This window comes from Panthera leo, chromosome B1 (genome assembly GCF_018350215.1).
Source record: "Panthera leo isolate Ple1 chromosome B1, P.leo_Ple1_pat1.1, whole genome shotgun sequence".
NCBI classification, from domain to species: domain Eukaryota; kingdom Metazoa; phylum Chordata; class Mammalia; order Carnivora; family Felidae; genus Panthera; species Panthera leo.
Genome location: NC_056682.1, coordinates 40,381,942 through 40,398,070, shown reverse-complemented (window position 1 = coordinate 40,398,070; position 16,129 = coordinate 40,381,942). Strand labels below are relative to the sequence as shown.

Sequence of the window (16,129 nt, the reverse complement as noted above, 5' to 3'; positions counted from 1 at the left end):
AACCACAAATGTTACGAGACAAAAGAACCCCCAAGACGGCAGGACAGTCTTGACGTTTTTTGAGGTTTCTGTGATGCTACACTAGGCTTTCTCTTTATGTCCTCCATGTGGAAGGCATGCTTAGCAAGCTGGAAAAGCCAATCTTTGGCAACCAGGAAACTGCAACATGGAAGACGCAGGTGCAGTTGACTGAGCTGCAGAGAGGTGGTGTGTGGGCCCTGGCGCCGTTGATGAGACTATAAACAGCTCTTGGAAGAAAATCACAGGACCAGAGTGAGCTTGCTCTGTTGACTGCATGGTCTTCTGAGACCTCTTTAGCCCCTGGACTACCCCAAAACATAAAACTGAGGGACACTTTTGTGCATTAAAACCTAACCACCCATGGGGTGCCTGGGTGGCTCAGTTGGTTAAGCCTCCAACTTCAGCTCAGGTCATGATCTCGTGGTTCACAAGTTCAAGCCCCGAGTCAGACTCTGCGCAGACAGCTCAGAGCCTGGAGTCTGTTTCAGATTCTGTGTCTCCCTCTCTCTCTCTGCCCTCCCCCACCCACACTCTGCCTCTTTCTCCCTCACTCTTTCTCAAAAACAAATAAACATTAAAAAAAATTTTTTTTAATGTATAAATAAAACCTAATCACCCACAGGCAGCCTGGCTGGTGTTCCCTGCTCACTGGCCCCCTAGGAACTGCTCTCTACCACCATGGAAACTCTACACCCTCTGTGCACACCTTACCGTAGGAGGCCCGGGGGTGGTTTCCCACTGATGTGCCTTCAGAAGTTCCAGATGGCTCCCCAGCTGACCCCGTGAGAGGGACAGTGCTGTCGTCATTAGCCTTGGCACCTGGTAGCTCTTTAAATACTGGGGACTCCACTTCCTGAATTTTACTGAGGCTTTCGTCAGAAACTCGCGATAGAGCAGCTTCTTTTTGTAATTTGCCTAAAGAAAATATAGGTATAACTGAAAATTCTGAAATTAGAGATCTTGTTATTGAAAAGCGAATATAAAAGTGAGCATTTATCTTTATACTTTAGTATTTAACTTTGAAAATGAAAAAATAGTTATAGCTAAATAGAAAAAATGAAGAGGAGACTTCAATCAATTATCTGGGAAACTCAAGCCAGAAAATTCAGCTGCTGAGGACAAGAGGGGTAGGCTCAGGCCCCAATTATCTCCTTCAAAACCAACAAACTGAGAGGGCTAGATGCGGTCCCCACAGTCCCTTCCACCGCTAGTACTCTGTAATCCTACGACCATCTGGACTGGCCTTCTATTTTCTTAAACTAACCTCAAAATCACTGAAATGTTTATCCTTTTTGTCTTCAGAGATATTAGTTATAGTCTGTTTGGTTTTCTTCTGTTCAATAAATTACTGGTCTCTGATTTCTCCAGGTCACCAAATCTTAGAAAACAAGTAAATCATTTTCCAAAAAGGAACAGAGAGATCCTAATAACTTCTAAAAATCTTTTACTTTCAAAAGATAATTTTTTTAAAAAAAGCTGCTTTAAAGCTCTATAGGATTCTTTTTAATCAGATCTGATATGTGGTGCTGATTTAATGATCTTGCTGCTTGTAGATTCTCCTGGGCAAATTTCTAAGCTCTTACCTACAGAACTAAAATGGAAGTATTCTTCTTTGCTGGATATACTCACATAATCCTGTCACCTCCCTGTATCCACGTACACAGTCAGAAATACAGATTTTTTTTTTTTTTTTTTTTAGATCTGGGACCTTAAGGTGCTTATAATCAAAATGAGAGAAGACAATATTTGTAAAGATTACAACAATTAAGCAAAAATTGTTCACACTTACATGAGACAGGTTTTATTATTTTCTGCTTTTTATTAATGAGCAAACTGAAGTACACAGAGAGATTAAGTCAGTTGCCCAGAACCACACAGGTGGTAAAATGCAGGCATTTTAGCTCTATGGTCCATGACCTTAATCACTAGTGTATACTTAAAATACTAGATCAAGAAATATATATTGAACTAACAAAATATGGCATTGATAAAACAAAATCTCCTCAGAAGCCTATTGGGAGCAATACCAGTTTCCTGCTGTTACAGCATTAAGCTGGAAAGCAAAGATTTTATAGTCTATTCGGCAAGAAAGCTATTAGAAAAAGCCTCTAAAAATCAAAACATTTAGTGGGGCGCCTGGGTGGCTCAGTTGGTTAAGCGTCCAACTTTGGCTCAGGTCATGATCTCACAGTTCATGGGCTTGAGCTCCGTGTCAGGCTCTGTGCTGACCATTCAGAGCCTGGATGGAGCCTACTTCAGATTCTGTATCTCCTTCTCTCTCTGCCCCTTCCCTGCTCGTGCTTTGTGTCTTTCTCTCTCTCAAAATAATAAGTAAAAACATTTAAAAAAATGTTTAAAAAATCAAAGCATTGAAGTATAGTTGATCATTCCTATGGGTTAAACCAGACAAGCAGTATGTTTAAGGGGCTCATCTTCAGTTAGTAGTCTGTATGAATGGTGGAGGGATAGTTATTTTCAGCAGAGAGCAGGGAACAGCTACACAGGAGAAGCAGCAGCAATTCATCCAGCCATTATTGATGTGGCTTTACTATTTAGTCTGAAGTTGTATGTATTAATGTGGATCTTTTTAATTTTTGTTTTAAAATTTATATGCAGTGAACTGACTATGTATTTGTGTGCCCATCCTGATTCTAAGACATGTCTAGACTCATGTAACCCTCACCACAATCAGGATACAGAAAAGTTCTATCACCTCCCAAAGCTCCCCTGGTAGTAAGACCCACTGCCCAGCTCCTTGGCAATCACTGACCTGGTCTCTTCCCGTGTTCTGTCTTTTTCAGAATGTCATATAAATGAAACCATAAACTTTGTAATTTTTATAAAAATTTTTAAAATGGAAAAAACTTCTATGAGTGGGTGAAACAAAGAATTTTTAGATGTGACACCCAAAACACAATTTATAAAAAAAGAAGTTGTGGGGCCCCTGGGCGGCTCAGTTGGTTGAGGGTCCAACTCTCGATTTCGGCTCAGGTCATGATCCCAGGGTCATGGGATCAAGCCCTGTGTTGGGTTCTGTGCTGTGAAGCCTGCTTGAGATTCTCTCTCCTTCTGCCCCTCTCCCCCATTCGTGCTCATCCTCTCTTTATATAAAAAAAAAAAAAAAAAAATTAAAAAAAGCTGATAAATGGCACTTCATCAAAATTAAAACTACTGTTCTGTGAAAAACACTATTAAGGGAATGAAAAGACAACCTACAGATTAGAAGTGTTTACAAATCCCCTGACAAAGGACTTGTATTCAGAATATATAGAGAAATCTTCAAGAATATTGCAGTGAAAAAATGAGCAAAAAATTTGGACACTTCATCAGTAGAGCTATATAAATGGCAAATAAGTCTATGAAAAGGTACTCCACATCACTAGTCATCACAGAAGTACAAACTGAAATCATGAGATACCATAGACACCAATTTGAATGTCTCCAAAACAATGGGAAAATTTTATGTATTTTATTTTTTTCCCTAAAAGCCTTATCATTTTCTATTTTTGTTTAAATCTATGCTATGCTTTAATGTTTTTGTTTTTTGTTTTTTTTTGTTTTTTTTTTTACAGGTGTAAGGCTTAAGTCAAGGTTCTTTTTTTGGCATATAGATGTCCGAATATTCCAATACCATTTGTTGAAAGATGATTCTTTCTCCACTGAAGTGCCTCTGTACTTTGTTAAAAATCAACGTGCCAGATTTGTGTGGGTCTATTTCTAGACTCGAGTTCTGTTCTATCAATGTGGATGTCCATCTCTTCACTAATACCACACAGTCTGGTCACTTTATATTAACTCTTTGAGTAAAGTAGTATGAATCTTCCAATTCTGTTCTTTTTCAAAAGTGTTTTGGCTATTCTAGTTCCTTTTCCTTTCAATATAGATTTTACTTTTTTTTTTTAATGTTTTATTTATTCTTGAGAGACAACATGAATGAGGGAGGGGCATAGCGAAAGAGACACAGAGACACAGAATCCGAAGCAGACTCCAGGCTCTGAGCTGTCAGCACAGAGCCCGACATGGGGTTTGAACTCACGAGCTGTGAGATCATGACCTGAGCCGAAGTCGGACGCTCAACCGACTGAGCCACCCAGGCGCCCCTCAATATAGATTTTAAAACCAGCTTGTCTAAATCTACAAAATAACCTGCTTGGATTTTAACTTCAACTGTGTTAAATCTAGAGAACAATTTGACAAGAACTGACATCTTAATGATACTGAATCTTCTAATTCGTGAACATGGTATGTCTCCTCATTTGTTCTGTTCTTCTTTGGAATATGGATTTTCAAACTGAGATATGTCCACACTGAAACAGGATCGTAAGGCACACTCTGAGGCTGAAAGTAAATACTTCTTTTCATCTGAGAGCCCTGTAACAGCATGTGGCCTTAAGGCTTAGAACTATGTTGCTAAGGACAGAATAGCAGCTCTTATAGCTTTCTGATCCATATTCTTCTTTTTGAAAAATTCTGTTGAAATATGATTTATATACAATAAAATTCATACATTTTAAACGTGCAGACAGATGACCTGTGATGGATGAGTACACCCTATAAACACTACCCCAGCTGGGACAGAGAACACTTCCATTTCCATGTTCCTGGAATGTTCCCATGTGCCCCTTTGCCATTAGTCTCCTGGAAACCCCCCACCATCTCCAGCACCTAGAGCTTTCTATCGCTATAGATTAATTTTCCCTGGAATCATATAGGATGTACTATTTTGTATCTGGCTTCTTTTACTCAACATAATGTCTGTGAAATTCATTATACTGTGGTTAGTTCATTCTCTTTATAGCTATGGAGGCTTGAATTACATGAATATATCACAATTTGGTTATCCTTTCACCTATTCAGGAACATTTGGGTTGTTTCTAGTTTCTGGTTGTTATGACAAAATGATTGTATACAAGTCTTTCTATGAACATATATATTTTTTATTTCTTTATGTTTATTTATTTTTGAGAGAGAGAGAGAGAGACAGAGACAGAGACAGAGACAGAGTGCAAGTTGGGGAGGGGCAGACAGAGAGGGAGACACAGAATCTGAAGCAGGCTCCAGGCTCTGAGCTGTCAGCACAGAGCCTGACGTGGAGCTCAAACCCATGAACCATGAGATCATGACCTAGCTGAAGTCACACACAACCAACTGAGCCACCCAGGTGCCCCTATGAATGTACATTTTCATTTCTCTTGGATAAATATCTAGGAGTAGAATTACTGGGTCATGTGGTAAATGTATGTCTAACTTGACAGGAAACTTCAAATTTCCAAGTGGTTGTACCATTTTATATTTCACCATAAACGTCTGAAAATTCTAGTTATTCTTCTTTGTCAATATTTTGAAATGTTAGTCTGTTTACTTTTAACCATTCCTGTGGATGTGAATGGATGGATATCTTACTGTGTTATTAATCTGCATTTCCCTGAAGACTAATGCTTTTCATGGGGCTGGTAGAACCTGACCAGTAGTTAACTTCCAGTCATCCGAGGCAACCAGGACCTTACTGCTCATTCCAGTCACAAGTTACCAAGAAAAAGTTTGAGCCAGAAAGCAGTTAGGAGCCAAGAGACAAGGATGGGGCATGTATCTCAGTGCTATGTTCTAGGGTTATTCATGCATCCAGTTTCTTCTGTTAGTAAGGGTAATTGTGGGTTACACCTGAAGCCCCAGGAACCAGGATTTTTGTAAACCAGAAGAATAAAAAAGCCCTTACCTGCTATTTTCCTCCGCATCCATGGACACACAAAGAGCCATACAAAAAGGGCAAACAGCAGTGCAACGCCAAAGGAGATGAGTGCTATTGCCCATATGGGAAGGACCAGACCAAGCACTGGAAAGTAAAAAGGACAGTGGTGTTGTCGGTGGATACTTTCTGAAAGGTCATGCTCATATCAACATACTTTACATTCCCCCAATCCAAAACTAATCACCTGGGTTTTGTATTTAATAAAACTTTCAACCAAAACAATGTGCTATAGTTTTTGGGGTAGAAAGCTGTCCCTGGAACGTTCCCATGTGCCCTGTGTTTAAGACACACTATATCTGGTCAATATGTGGTTAAACTGAGTAGTAAGCTAACTATTACAATTTTATCAATGTGGCACAAACAGCATATTAAATTGGAATAAAACCATTTACATATTATTTCAATATCTAAGTTACAGAGTTCCGGAGTGGACCATATATAGCTAAGAAAGGACGTTGTCGTCTTCTGTCCTGACATCAGCCCACTCCCACGGCAGTGAGCAGCTGAGGTCTGGAACCCTGCACCAGGCTGCTGACTGCTGCCTCTTTGGGTTTCTCAGTAGTCAGCAGCTCTGCTTTAAATGGCCATGACACTCTAACCACATACACAAACCTTTTTAAAGTCAGCTTGGAGATAAAAGTTCTATAAAAGGACATTGACCTCCAAATTTAACTGTTCTTTGAATTGTCAACTCATGTAATTATAGAAAAACTTTTCATTAAAATTCAATAATGCATACTAAGTTGCAATTACATTAGCCAATAAAAAGGCAGAAGGGCACATGGTTTAGGAGCATCATATTTTCCTGGCACTGCATTCCAGAACTCATCACTCTGAATTTTGTCCATTTTCTGGCACTGGTGGCAACAGGCACATTTCACACACATTCACAGGTTTAGAGCTTTAACATGCATGCTTGCACAGAAACAAAGATATGTGTACAAGAACACTTACTAATGGCTTTATTTGTAACAGTAAGAATGTGCAAGACAACTAATATGTGCATCATTATGGAAATGTGTAATAATTATAGGACAGAGTCATATAAATGAGATAGATCTATATATACTGATAAGGAAAGAGGCCTATGATCTAGTAAGTAAGAAGGGCTGCCTGGAGTACTATACTCCAATTTATGTTGTTGGTTTTTTTTAAGATTTTATTTTTAAGTAATCTCTACACCCAACATGGGGCTTGAATTTACAATCCCACCCCAGATCAAGAGTTGCATGTTCTATCAACTGAGGCAGCCAGGCACCCCGAATTTATGTTTTTTAAAAAAACCCATATTGGGGACACCTGGGTGGCTCAGTCAGTTAAGCCTCCTACTCTGGACTTTGGCTCAGGTCATGATCTCACGGTTCGCGATATCGAGCCCCACATCGGGTTCTGCGCTACCAGTGTGGAGCCTGCTTGGGATTCTCTCTCTCCCTCTCTCTGCCCCTCCCCTGCTCGTGCTCTGTCTCTCTCTCTCTCTCTCTCAAAATAAATAAATAAACTTAAAAAATATATTTCTACTCCTACCATACGAACAAATGTATAGAAAAAGTTCTGGAATGATACAATGGTTAATCCTATAGGGACATAAGAAATCGGAGAGGGCTTTCACTTCTTACTACATACACTTTTGTACTGTTAACTTTGAAAACATAAGCATGTCACTTCTGTAAACTGTTAAACATGTTTTAAAAGTTTTAAAGGAATGAACTATTTAAAACTTTGCTCTTCGCTCTTAGATTAAATAAATCTTTAATGATGCAGGCTTTGTTACACTGTTAACCATTTTATATATACAAACACACTCAAAGCTATTTGATTAAGGGATTATTAAACATTTTGGTAACTGTAAGAGGTAGAATAGATAGGTAATACTATAAGTGAGAGTCAGGATTAGCTTATACACATACGAAAAACAAAAAACCTGAATCACCAAGCTTAATTATAGCTAAGGCGTCACTGGTGGGAGTACAGACGCTTTAGGGGCTAGATTATCTGAATCACTCGTAACACGCACTCTGACATCAGAAAGCTATGGACACCCTGGGGCTGCACCACATTAGCCGGCAGCCTGGCTCCAGCCCTGGCTCTGCCTCTAAGTCTGACCCTTGCAAAATCACTCGGGCTCACCCCACCAGGCTGTGCCAGTGGGCCACCGCTTCCTGGCTTCTGCTTTAGAACTTCACGTCAGTGTCTTAACACATGAGAAGAGCTCACACCAGAGCTGTTTCTTGCCAAACTGAATAGTAACTGTTAATTAGCAACACCAAACTGATCAACTAACATCAATACCAATCACTCTTACAGCTTAAAAGTATATGTTTTCCAGGGCACCTGGGTGGTTCAGTCGGTTCAGCGTCTGACTTCGGCTCAGGTCATGATCTTGCGGTCCGTGAGTTCGAGCCCCGCGTCGGGCTCTGTGCAGACAGCTCAGAGCCTGGAGCCTGTTTCAGATTCTGTGTCTCCCTCTCTCTCTGCCCCTCCCCTGCTCATGCTCTGTCTCTCTCTCTGTCTCAGAAATAAATAAACGCCAAAAAAATTAAAAAAAAAAAAAAAAAGTATTTGGTTTCCGAAGAGGTTTCCTTTGTGCTTCCTGGGTTAGTTGATGATAAAACTGTTTAACTGTGCTACTTTTAGTTTCATTGTATTAATCTAAGAGAGGCAAGCCCTGGATACGGTGGGAAGAGAGAAATAATTTGGGATATATATATATATATATATATATATATATATATATGGAGATATTTAAAATATCTATATATAGATTTAAGATATTTATACATAGATAATAATCTTTTCCATCTTTCTATAATGTACCTATCTATCCATAATCTATTTATTTTTTATTTTTAAAAATTTACATCCAAATTAGTTAGCATATAGTGCAACAATGATTTCAGGAGTAGATTCCTTAATGCCCCTTATCCATTTAGCCCATCCCCCCTCCCACAACCCCTCCAGTAACCCTCAGTTTGCTCTCCATATTTATGAGTCTCTTCTGTTTTGTCTCTTCCCTTCCTTTATGTTCATCTGGTTTGTCTCTTAAAGTCCTCATATAATTGAAGTCATATGATTTTTGTCTTTCTCTAATTTCACTTAGTGTAATACCCTCCAGTTCTATCCCCGTGGTTGCAAATGGCAATATTTCATTCTTTTTGATTGTTGAGTAATACTCCATTGTATATATACCACATCTTCTTTATCCATTCATCCATCGATGGACATTTGGGCTCTTTCCATACTTTGTCTATTGTGGATAGTGCTGCTATAAACATGGGGGTTGCATGTGTTCCTTTGAAACAGCACACCTGTACCCTGTGGATAAATGCCTAGTAGTGCAATTGCTGGGTCATAGGGTAGTTCTATTTTTAGTTTTTTGAGGAACCTCCATACTATTTTCCAGAGTGGCTGCACCAGCTTGCATTCCCATAATCTATCTATTTGAGATGAGTGAACACGTTTGCTCTAGGACACTATTTTTTTCCATCCATGCTGAGCAGAGCCCAAAATAAAAGCAGACAAGGGCTGCTCTAGATGTTCCTTCCATGCCTATCTCCATGCTTTCTGTTGGGGTCCCTTGGGATTCTCAAGGTGTCAGGACCAACATCCAAGAAAGAGAAACTGAGGTTGGTTATAAGAGTTTGACCCCTGGTGTAGACAATAAGCCACACTATCACTTGCTCTTTGTAATTCTAGCATCACAACCTCTTTTGCCATCAGTTTGGCCTGGGAAGTGGCCAGAAAGCTCTGAAGTCACCCTCCTAAGTCACAAGAAACTGGAAAGGAGAGTAGGGGATAAACACATCACTGAGAGTGGAAGTTGGGGAGAAAGAGTAAAACATCCAGGAGGAAAAAGAACAAAGGCATGCAGAAAAATGGGGACAGTTGTTGATGATGAGAGCAGAGGGGAACAGGATGGGGAAAGAATGTGGATCTGACCAAATTATTCCAGCAATTTAGTAATGTGACAGGGCAGCAAAAGAACACAAGGATTCACTTTTAAAACCAGCATATAAGAAATGTGAACTGACAGTTATGTTACACAGCTGTAATTTGTACAAATATATAAAATCAAGTTTCATGGATAAAAAACAAACACAAAAATTCAGTGTAGAAAGGCAGTTGAATCAATGTGCATCCAAGGCAAAACTTCTGACAAAAATACTCTGCATTGTCTTCCTGTGAGTACCTACATTATTTTCCAATAATCACACCTTAAGTTGGCAATAAAATATGGCGCGCCTCTTCACTCTGTGGATAGGCAAAGTAGGACACGGCATGAATTGCTCCATTCCCTCAGCCAAAAGTGGCTGCCAGGAGCCGACACCAGGGGCTACGAGTCCCAGGCCTCTGCTCCAGACACACAACAGCCTTTCAGCTCAAGCTCCTTCCATTTTCTCAACAGTTAAGACATGATGAATAGTGATTTAGCTCTACCCTCAAACATCTTTAAAATTCTATTTCAAATCCCCCCAAGATCAGAATACGCAAGAGACTTGGGAAGTAAACAGTCTTCCAATGTCATTACTTTGTTACACCTCTGATTTTTCATATATGACAACATTATTAGAATCTATAAAATGAATAAAACTTCCAAAGGTCATTGACCTATATTTCTTCCCTTATATTCCTACTCCTTAGCTTCTCTCTACAGCCTTTCTTCTCTATTTTAATTTATAAAATTAAAATTATTAAATTTAAATTAAAACATTAAATCATTAAATTATTAAATTTATAAAATTAATTTATAAAATAATATATGCTTATTATTAAAAAAGCAGTACAAAACTGTATGATGTACAGATATGAAAATAGCTCATTACTCTTCCCTCTTGAACCTACTTTCTAGAGAAATACTGTTAACTCCGTGGCATGTTTCCTTCCAGGTATTTTCTAAATATAAACACACAATGTAGAATGTTGGTGAGAATCTCTTTTTTCCTTTAAAAAAAGTTAATGGATGTAGAATCATACTGTATATATTCTGTGATTTCATTTCCCACATACAATATATCAATATATTGTGGGTATCTTTCCACAGTCTCACACACATGCACACACACACACATGTGTGCGCGCGTTTACCTTACTTGCAGATGCTGATGCTGCTGGTCCAGGGACCACACTTTGACTTAGAAGTTACATATGATCACCAGAGGCTTAATTAGGCTATCAGCTCTGACCACTCAAAGAAGCATGCAACAAATTTCAGTTCTCATTCTTTAAAAATTGAACAAAGCCAGGTCCCGCACAACTGAAGACTTTTTCATTAAAAATAAACCTCAGGCTTGTATCCAACCCAAGTGAGCACTTTATTTCCCAAAGTTATTTTTGCTTCTTGCAAATTATTTTTTTAAGGACAAAAATGCAGAGACAATGTTTTAAAGTGGTCAGTCTTTGAAGTAGAAGAATGACTTTTGAGAAAACTTGTGTCAAATGCAAACAAATCAAACTAAGCCCAAGATATAAACAACTTCAAAATAATTGAGAAGGAGGAGCAAGGAAATCAAAACAAAGCTCTAGAGCTCAACAGCCAATGAGTCCCACTGAAGTCATGTCCATGCATAAATATGCTATTTATCAAAAGCTCTTACAGCTGAAACAGGGTAAGATTAATGTTGCTACTCCTTTTTGTTAGAGATTTTCATTTTTTCCTTTTACCTCTGAGGCACCTATGTGTTGAATGGAAATATTCTAAGGAAGGAAGGAAACAAGGAAGAATAAATTCCAGACTGGCAGGAAGGCAGACCTATTCTGAAAGGAGAGTGACCGAGTCACTGTTGAAGGGACCCTTCTCAGCTCAGCCTTATCACCAAATATGACACCACAGCTATCAGGCAGCAAGGCCCCACGTGAGGAAGTAGTAGGTAATTACAGTCTAGTTTGAAAGGCAAAAGTTAACTTTTGTCTAACTAAAAATAAGATCTGGACTCATCTACTGGATATTCTAAAAACATGCCCCTGGAGCAAAAATATTAGCAAAATCCTTTTCTGACTTAGTGGGGAAAAAAAATGGCTGGTCCTTCAGAGTCATGACTTACTTTTCTTTCCTTCTCCACTAGGCAAGCCCCCCTGGAAAACTTCAAGTAAGCTTTCCAAACCAACATGTGTGGAAAAAATAAAAGGATGACTCAGGATATGCTGGCAACTTAAGGTGGAAAAGATGAGGCTACTTATGATTGATAGCAATGAAGTGGCTGCTATTATGGATTAAGATGGACTATGGGCCAGGCACTGTGTTCAGCACCTGCCGGCATTATCTCACATAACGTGGTGTTGCTTTCACAGAAGTCCTCCTACTGCCCTTACTTTATAATGATGCACAGAGGCTCAGGGAGGTGAGGAGATGTGACATTCCTGATAGCACAGCTGCCAACCGAAGTCCTTAACATTAGCTCCAGCACTGGGAATACTATTTGTGCTTTCAAATGAGTAATGATCTTCAAGATTCTTGTACAGGTTTTTTAATATTCCTAATGAATGAGGTAGCCAGTCTCTTTACACTACCTGCATGAAATATATACAAAACATATATAGCCAGGTTTCCAAATATATTAGAATCCATTTTTTTAAAGCGTTTGTTTGTTTTGAAAGAGAGAGCGCACGAGCAGGGGAGGGCAGAGAGAGAGAGAGAGGGAGAGAGAGAATCCCAAGCAGGCTCCTTGCTGTCAGCGCAGAACCTGACAGGGGGCTCCAACTCACGAACCATGAGATCATGACCTGAGCCAAGATCAAGAGTCAGACGCTTAACCAACCGAGCCATCCAGGCACCTCTAGAAGCCATTTTTAAACAGAGTGAAGAGAAGAGAAAAAACATATTAAGGTTGGTGCATTCTGACTGTTATTAACAGTGACATGAGGGACCAGGTACTATATACTAGGTGTCTAACCTGTGCCATGTCACGTGTTGGTCAGTGTACTGTCATCACGCAGAGCCTGGGGCTCGGAACTAGGATTCTCTACCTGACTAGTTATATGCCCTTGGAAATTCAGCATTGCCACGCTTCACTTTCCTGTCTGCATTACCAGTTTCCCAGAGGACTTCAGAGGACCAAAAGGATTCATGTAAAACTCAACTCACTAAAAGTTAGCATTTACATTATTTATTTCTTACAACCTCTCTATGAAGTATTGATATTATCTTTAGTGCCTCATCTGTCATACAGTTTAACTTTCTCTAGAATAATTTACCATCCCAGTCAGAATGGTACCATACCAGAATTACCATACCATTTGCAAATCTGCAGTAAAACTGCAGCAAAAGATGAGGAAATGAGAAAAAAGAGATGGAAAAAATGAGGCCAACTACAGAAAAAGGCAAATTTTAATAAAAATCACAGTTGACTTCTGACATTCAGAAGAACCACCAGGAGCAAGAAGAACAGAGGGTAGGGGGCGCCTGGGTGGCTCAGTTGGTTGGGTGTCTGACTTCCGCTCAGGTCACGATCTCACTGCTTGTGAGTTCGAGCCCCATGTCAGGCTCTGGGGCTCTGTGCTGACAGCTCAGAGCCTGGAGCCTGCTTCGGATTCTGTGTCTCCGTCTCTCTCTGCCCCTTCCCTCCTCTCGCTTGCTCTCTCTCTCAAATAAAAAAAAATAATAAAAAATTAAAAAAAGAATATAGGGTAGAAAAAAATAAAATGCAGAAAGAAAAGTAAATCAATAAATCATCCTTATTTGTACCAGTTCCCATTTTCAGGCCTGAGTACTACAAAGGCACCCCCAGCCTTCATTAGCTCTGTGCTTCAAATCACCAAGCTTAGAGACAGCTATTGACATTTGCTTATTAGCTTTTTGTTCAGCTAACTTGAGCTCTAGGAGCTTATGTAAAATTAAGAACAAGACTCAGGAGAAGCACGAAGTTGCTACACAAAGAATAGCTCTCCTACAGTTTTCTCCCAACTTCGTGCTCCAAGGCCTGCCCAGCCCTGTGTGAATGCTCTGGGAGATTCAGACTTGGGGGTGGGATTAACTCTGTGGTATGGAGCTGTGTTTTCCCTGCCTCCAATTTTTTTAGATATTGAGAAGATAGTCTATGACAAACACACTTCATAGTCCCTGACTTATAAAACCTCCAGGGCCACCAGGCTGCTAGTATCTGAGGCTAGGGTTTTGTATCTCTCCAGCTCTCCTCATCCCCATGACCTTCAGCTTTGTGCTTTTCACAGAACTTGAGGCAGCTGTGATGCTCTACCCCCTGGGCTACCACCCAAAGTCTGGAAGTCCTGATCATGAGTATTGAAACTCTGAAGATCAACACTTTGAATGCTGCAGAGATGCCAAAGCAGAAGGTTCCATAATGTTAATATTCATTCAGAAATTTTTTATTTGCAGTACTGAGTACACAAACATATTATAAATGTCTAATAAAATAAAATCTGAGAAAAATGGCCTTGAGGATCCTAGTTTGAGAAATTAGTAAGGATACTCCCCCATTTTGGAAGAGGGCACCTGTCAACTGTTGTATGATATGCCATTTAGGGAAAATTTTATCTTTTGAACAGGAAGAGGGAGATTTTTGTCAGATATAGCCAATAACTGAATCTTAATCCATAATGTAATCCATAATGGCCATAAAGGTCATTAACAAGAAGAAACACAACACAAACTGACATATCTGCTGACTCCAGATATCCCCACAATAATGGGTATACTGAGGATTTAGCTGTAGGAGGCTACCACAAAGAGAAACAGGAGGAATCCTCTCTACTGAAACATGTACAAATACTCACCAACACTGAAATGTTTGCAAATAGAAATACCACATATGACTTTCTTTAGCCATCCAAAATGCAAAAGAAAACAACTTTTAATCCAGCATCCCCCCCCCCAAAAATAACCCTAAACCCATGTAAAAAGAACAAAAGCCATCAGAATGGGAAGGAGTAATTCTGAAAAATCAACATTGGTTTCAGTACCTTAAAAAAAAAAAAAAAAAGGGGTAGCTTCTACCCACTGGATTCATTGGTCAGACAAATTCCAGGGAGGTGGATATTTGTGCTATGGGCCACGGCAGAGCTTCCCCCGTGTGTCATGTGTGTGCCATCCCCCTCCCCAAACTCCCCCGCAGCCTGGGGAGGTATGTGGTGTTAGATCCTGTTCTGAGACTCAGCGCAAGAAAGCTGCTAAGGTAACACAGAGGGGCAAACATGCAGAATGAGGATTTCACATTTCTTTTTTTCACTTGCAAGTGTGTTTCTTGCCTCTGTACTTCACATACCTCTTGAGTATTTAGAACAAGGATGTATATTTACTCTTCTTTTTACTACTCCATCATGAGCATGAGTGATGCTTTTTACCATCAACCAACAACAGTGCCAGCACCAAATAAACCAATACCATTAAGTCTAACGCTAATACACTCTGCCTGCCAGATTTAAACTGCCGAGGAATTCTTACCTGGTGCTCCTGTGTACATGATGGAAAATACGTTTATTGCTATTGTAGCAGCATAGAACACTGGAAGTGCCCGGAGGCCATTGGGAACAGGGTCCTCCTGTATGATAATGAGATAAAGTGGAAGGTCAGGATTCAGGAAGCATCTGGAGCCAACAGAGGCAAAATGATATAAAACACTGTTACGAGAAAGTCTTCCAAACTGTGGTGTGGCCAAAACAGCTGGCCATGTCACTGCCGTGTGATCTATTGCACATCAGCTCAGGCTGTCTCTCCTACACAATTACTATTTCAAAGAGCACTATTGTGGACAGCAGACACGTTGAAGCACTAAAATCACATGAGCTGATGTCAGATTTAGAAACAGAGAAGAGCTGTGAGGTTAGCCCCCAGTTCCTGGGGACTGAAGCCCGGAGCTCAGCATCTACTTCAAACCCCGTGGTGCTCACCACGCCAGCTAGTTTCAGGTTTGGCCCTGAAAATTCACTGTCAACAAATATTTGAAGACTCAACCCTCGGATGATGCCCCAAGAAAGCCAAATTACTTAAACACCACTGCATTACTACTAGATTTCACATCGCCCTATTGCACAATACATTTTAGCTCTATTAAAATATAGAAAGCAAATATATTACCGTATGCCATGGCTTTTTAAGATCTTTTCATAAGTTATAGTATTTAACCTTCAACTATTAGGAATTAAAAAGAACTGTGGGTTCTTTATCTAACAAAAAATGTATTTACAATTTTAGGTTTCTGGTACATTTCCTAAATCTAATACTTCAACAAGAAGGGATACTGCATATGTTTTACACTAAATAACATCTGAGAAAATATTCAAAATTTAGGGTTTTAAGCAGATCTACAGAAGATTTTGAAGCAAAAATACGGACTGGGAACTCGTCAATACAGCACCGGCACATAGATGTCAATTCAAAAAAGGACTCCTTTCTAATAACCATGTAAG

The 16,129-nt window shown here is 39.7% G+C and overlaps 1 protein-coding gene across 7 annotated transcripts in view; it reads right to left on the bottom strand.

The window, feature by feature from the left end:
- The window catches only part of SLC20A2 (solute carrier family 20 member 2), a 107,241-nt gene that overhangs the window by 23,476 nt on the left and 67,636 nt on the right, over positions 1–16,129 (bottom strand). For all 7 annotated transcript variants that reach the window (XM_042934726.1, XM_042934722.1, XM_042934723.1 and 4 more), the window contains 3 exons: positions 15,165–15,261; positions 5,738–5,854; positions 733–936 (listed from right to left, as the gene is read on the bottom strand). In XM_042934726.1, coding sequence (XP_042790660.1) covers positions 733–936; positions 5,738–5,854; positions 15,165–15,261 — 418 coding nt within the window. The remainder of the gene's footprint in view (positions 1–732; positions 937–5,737; positions 5,855–15,164; positions 15,262–16,129) is intronic.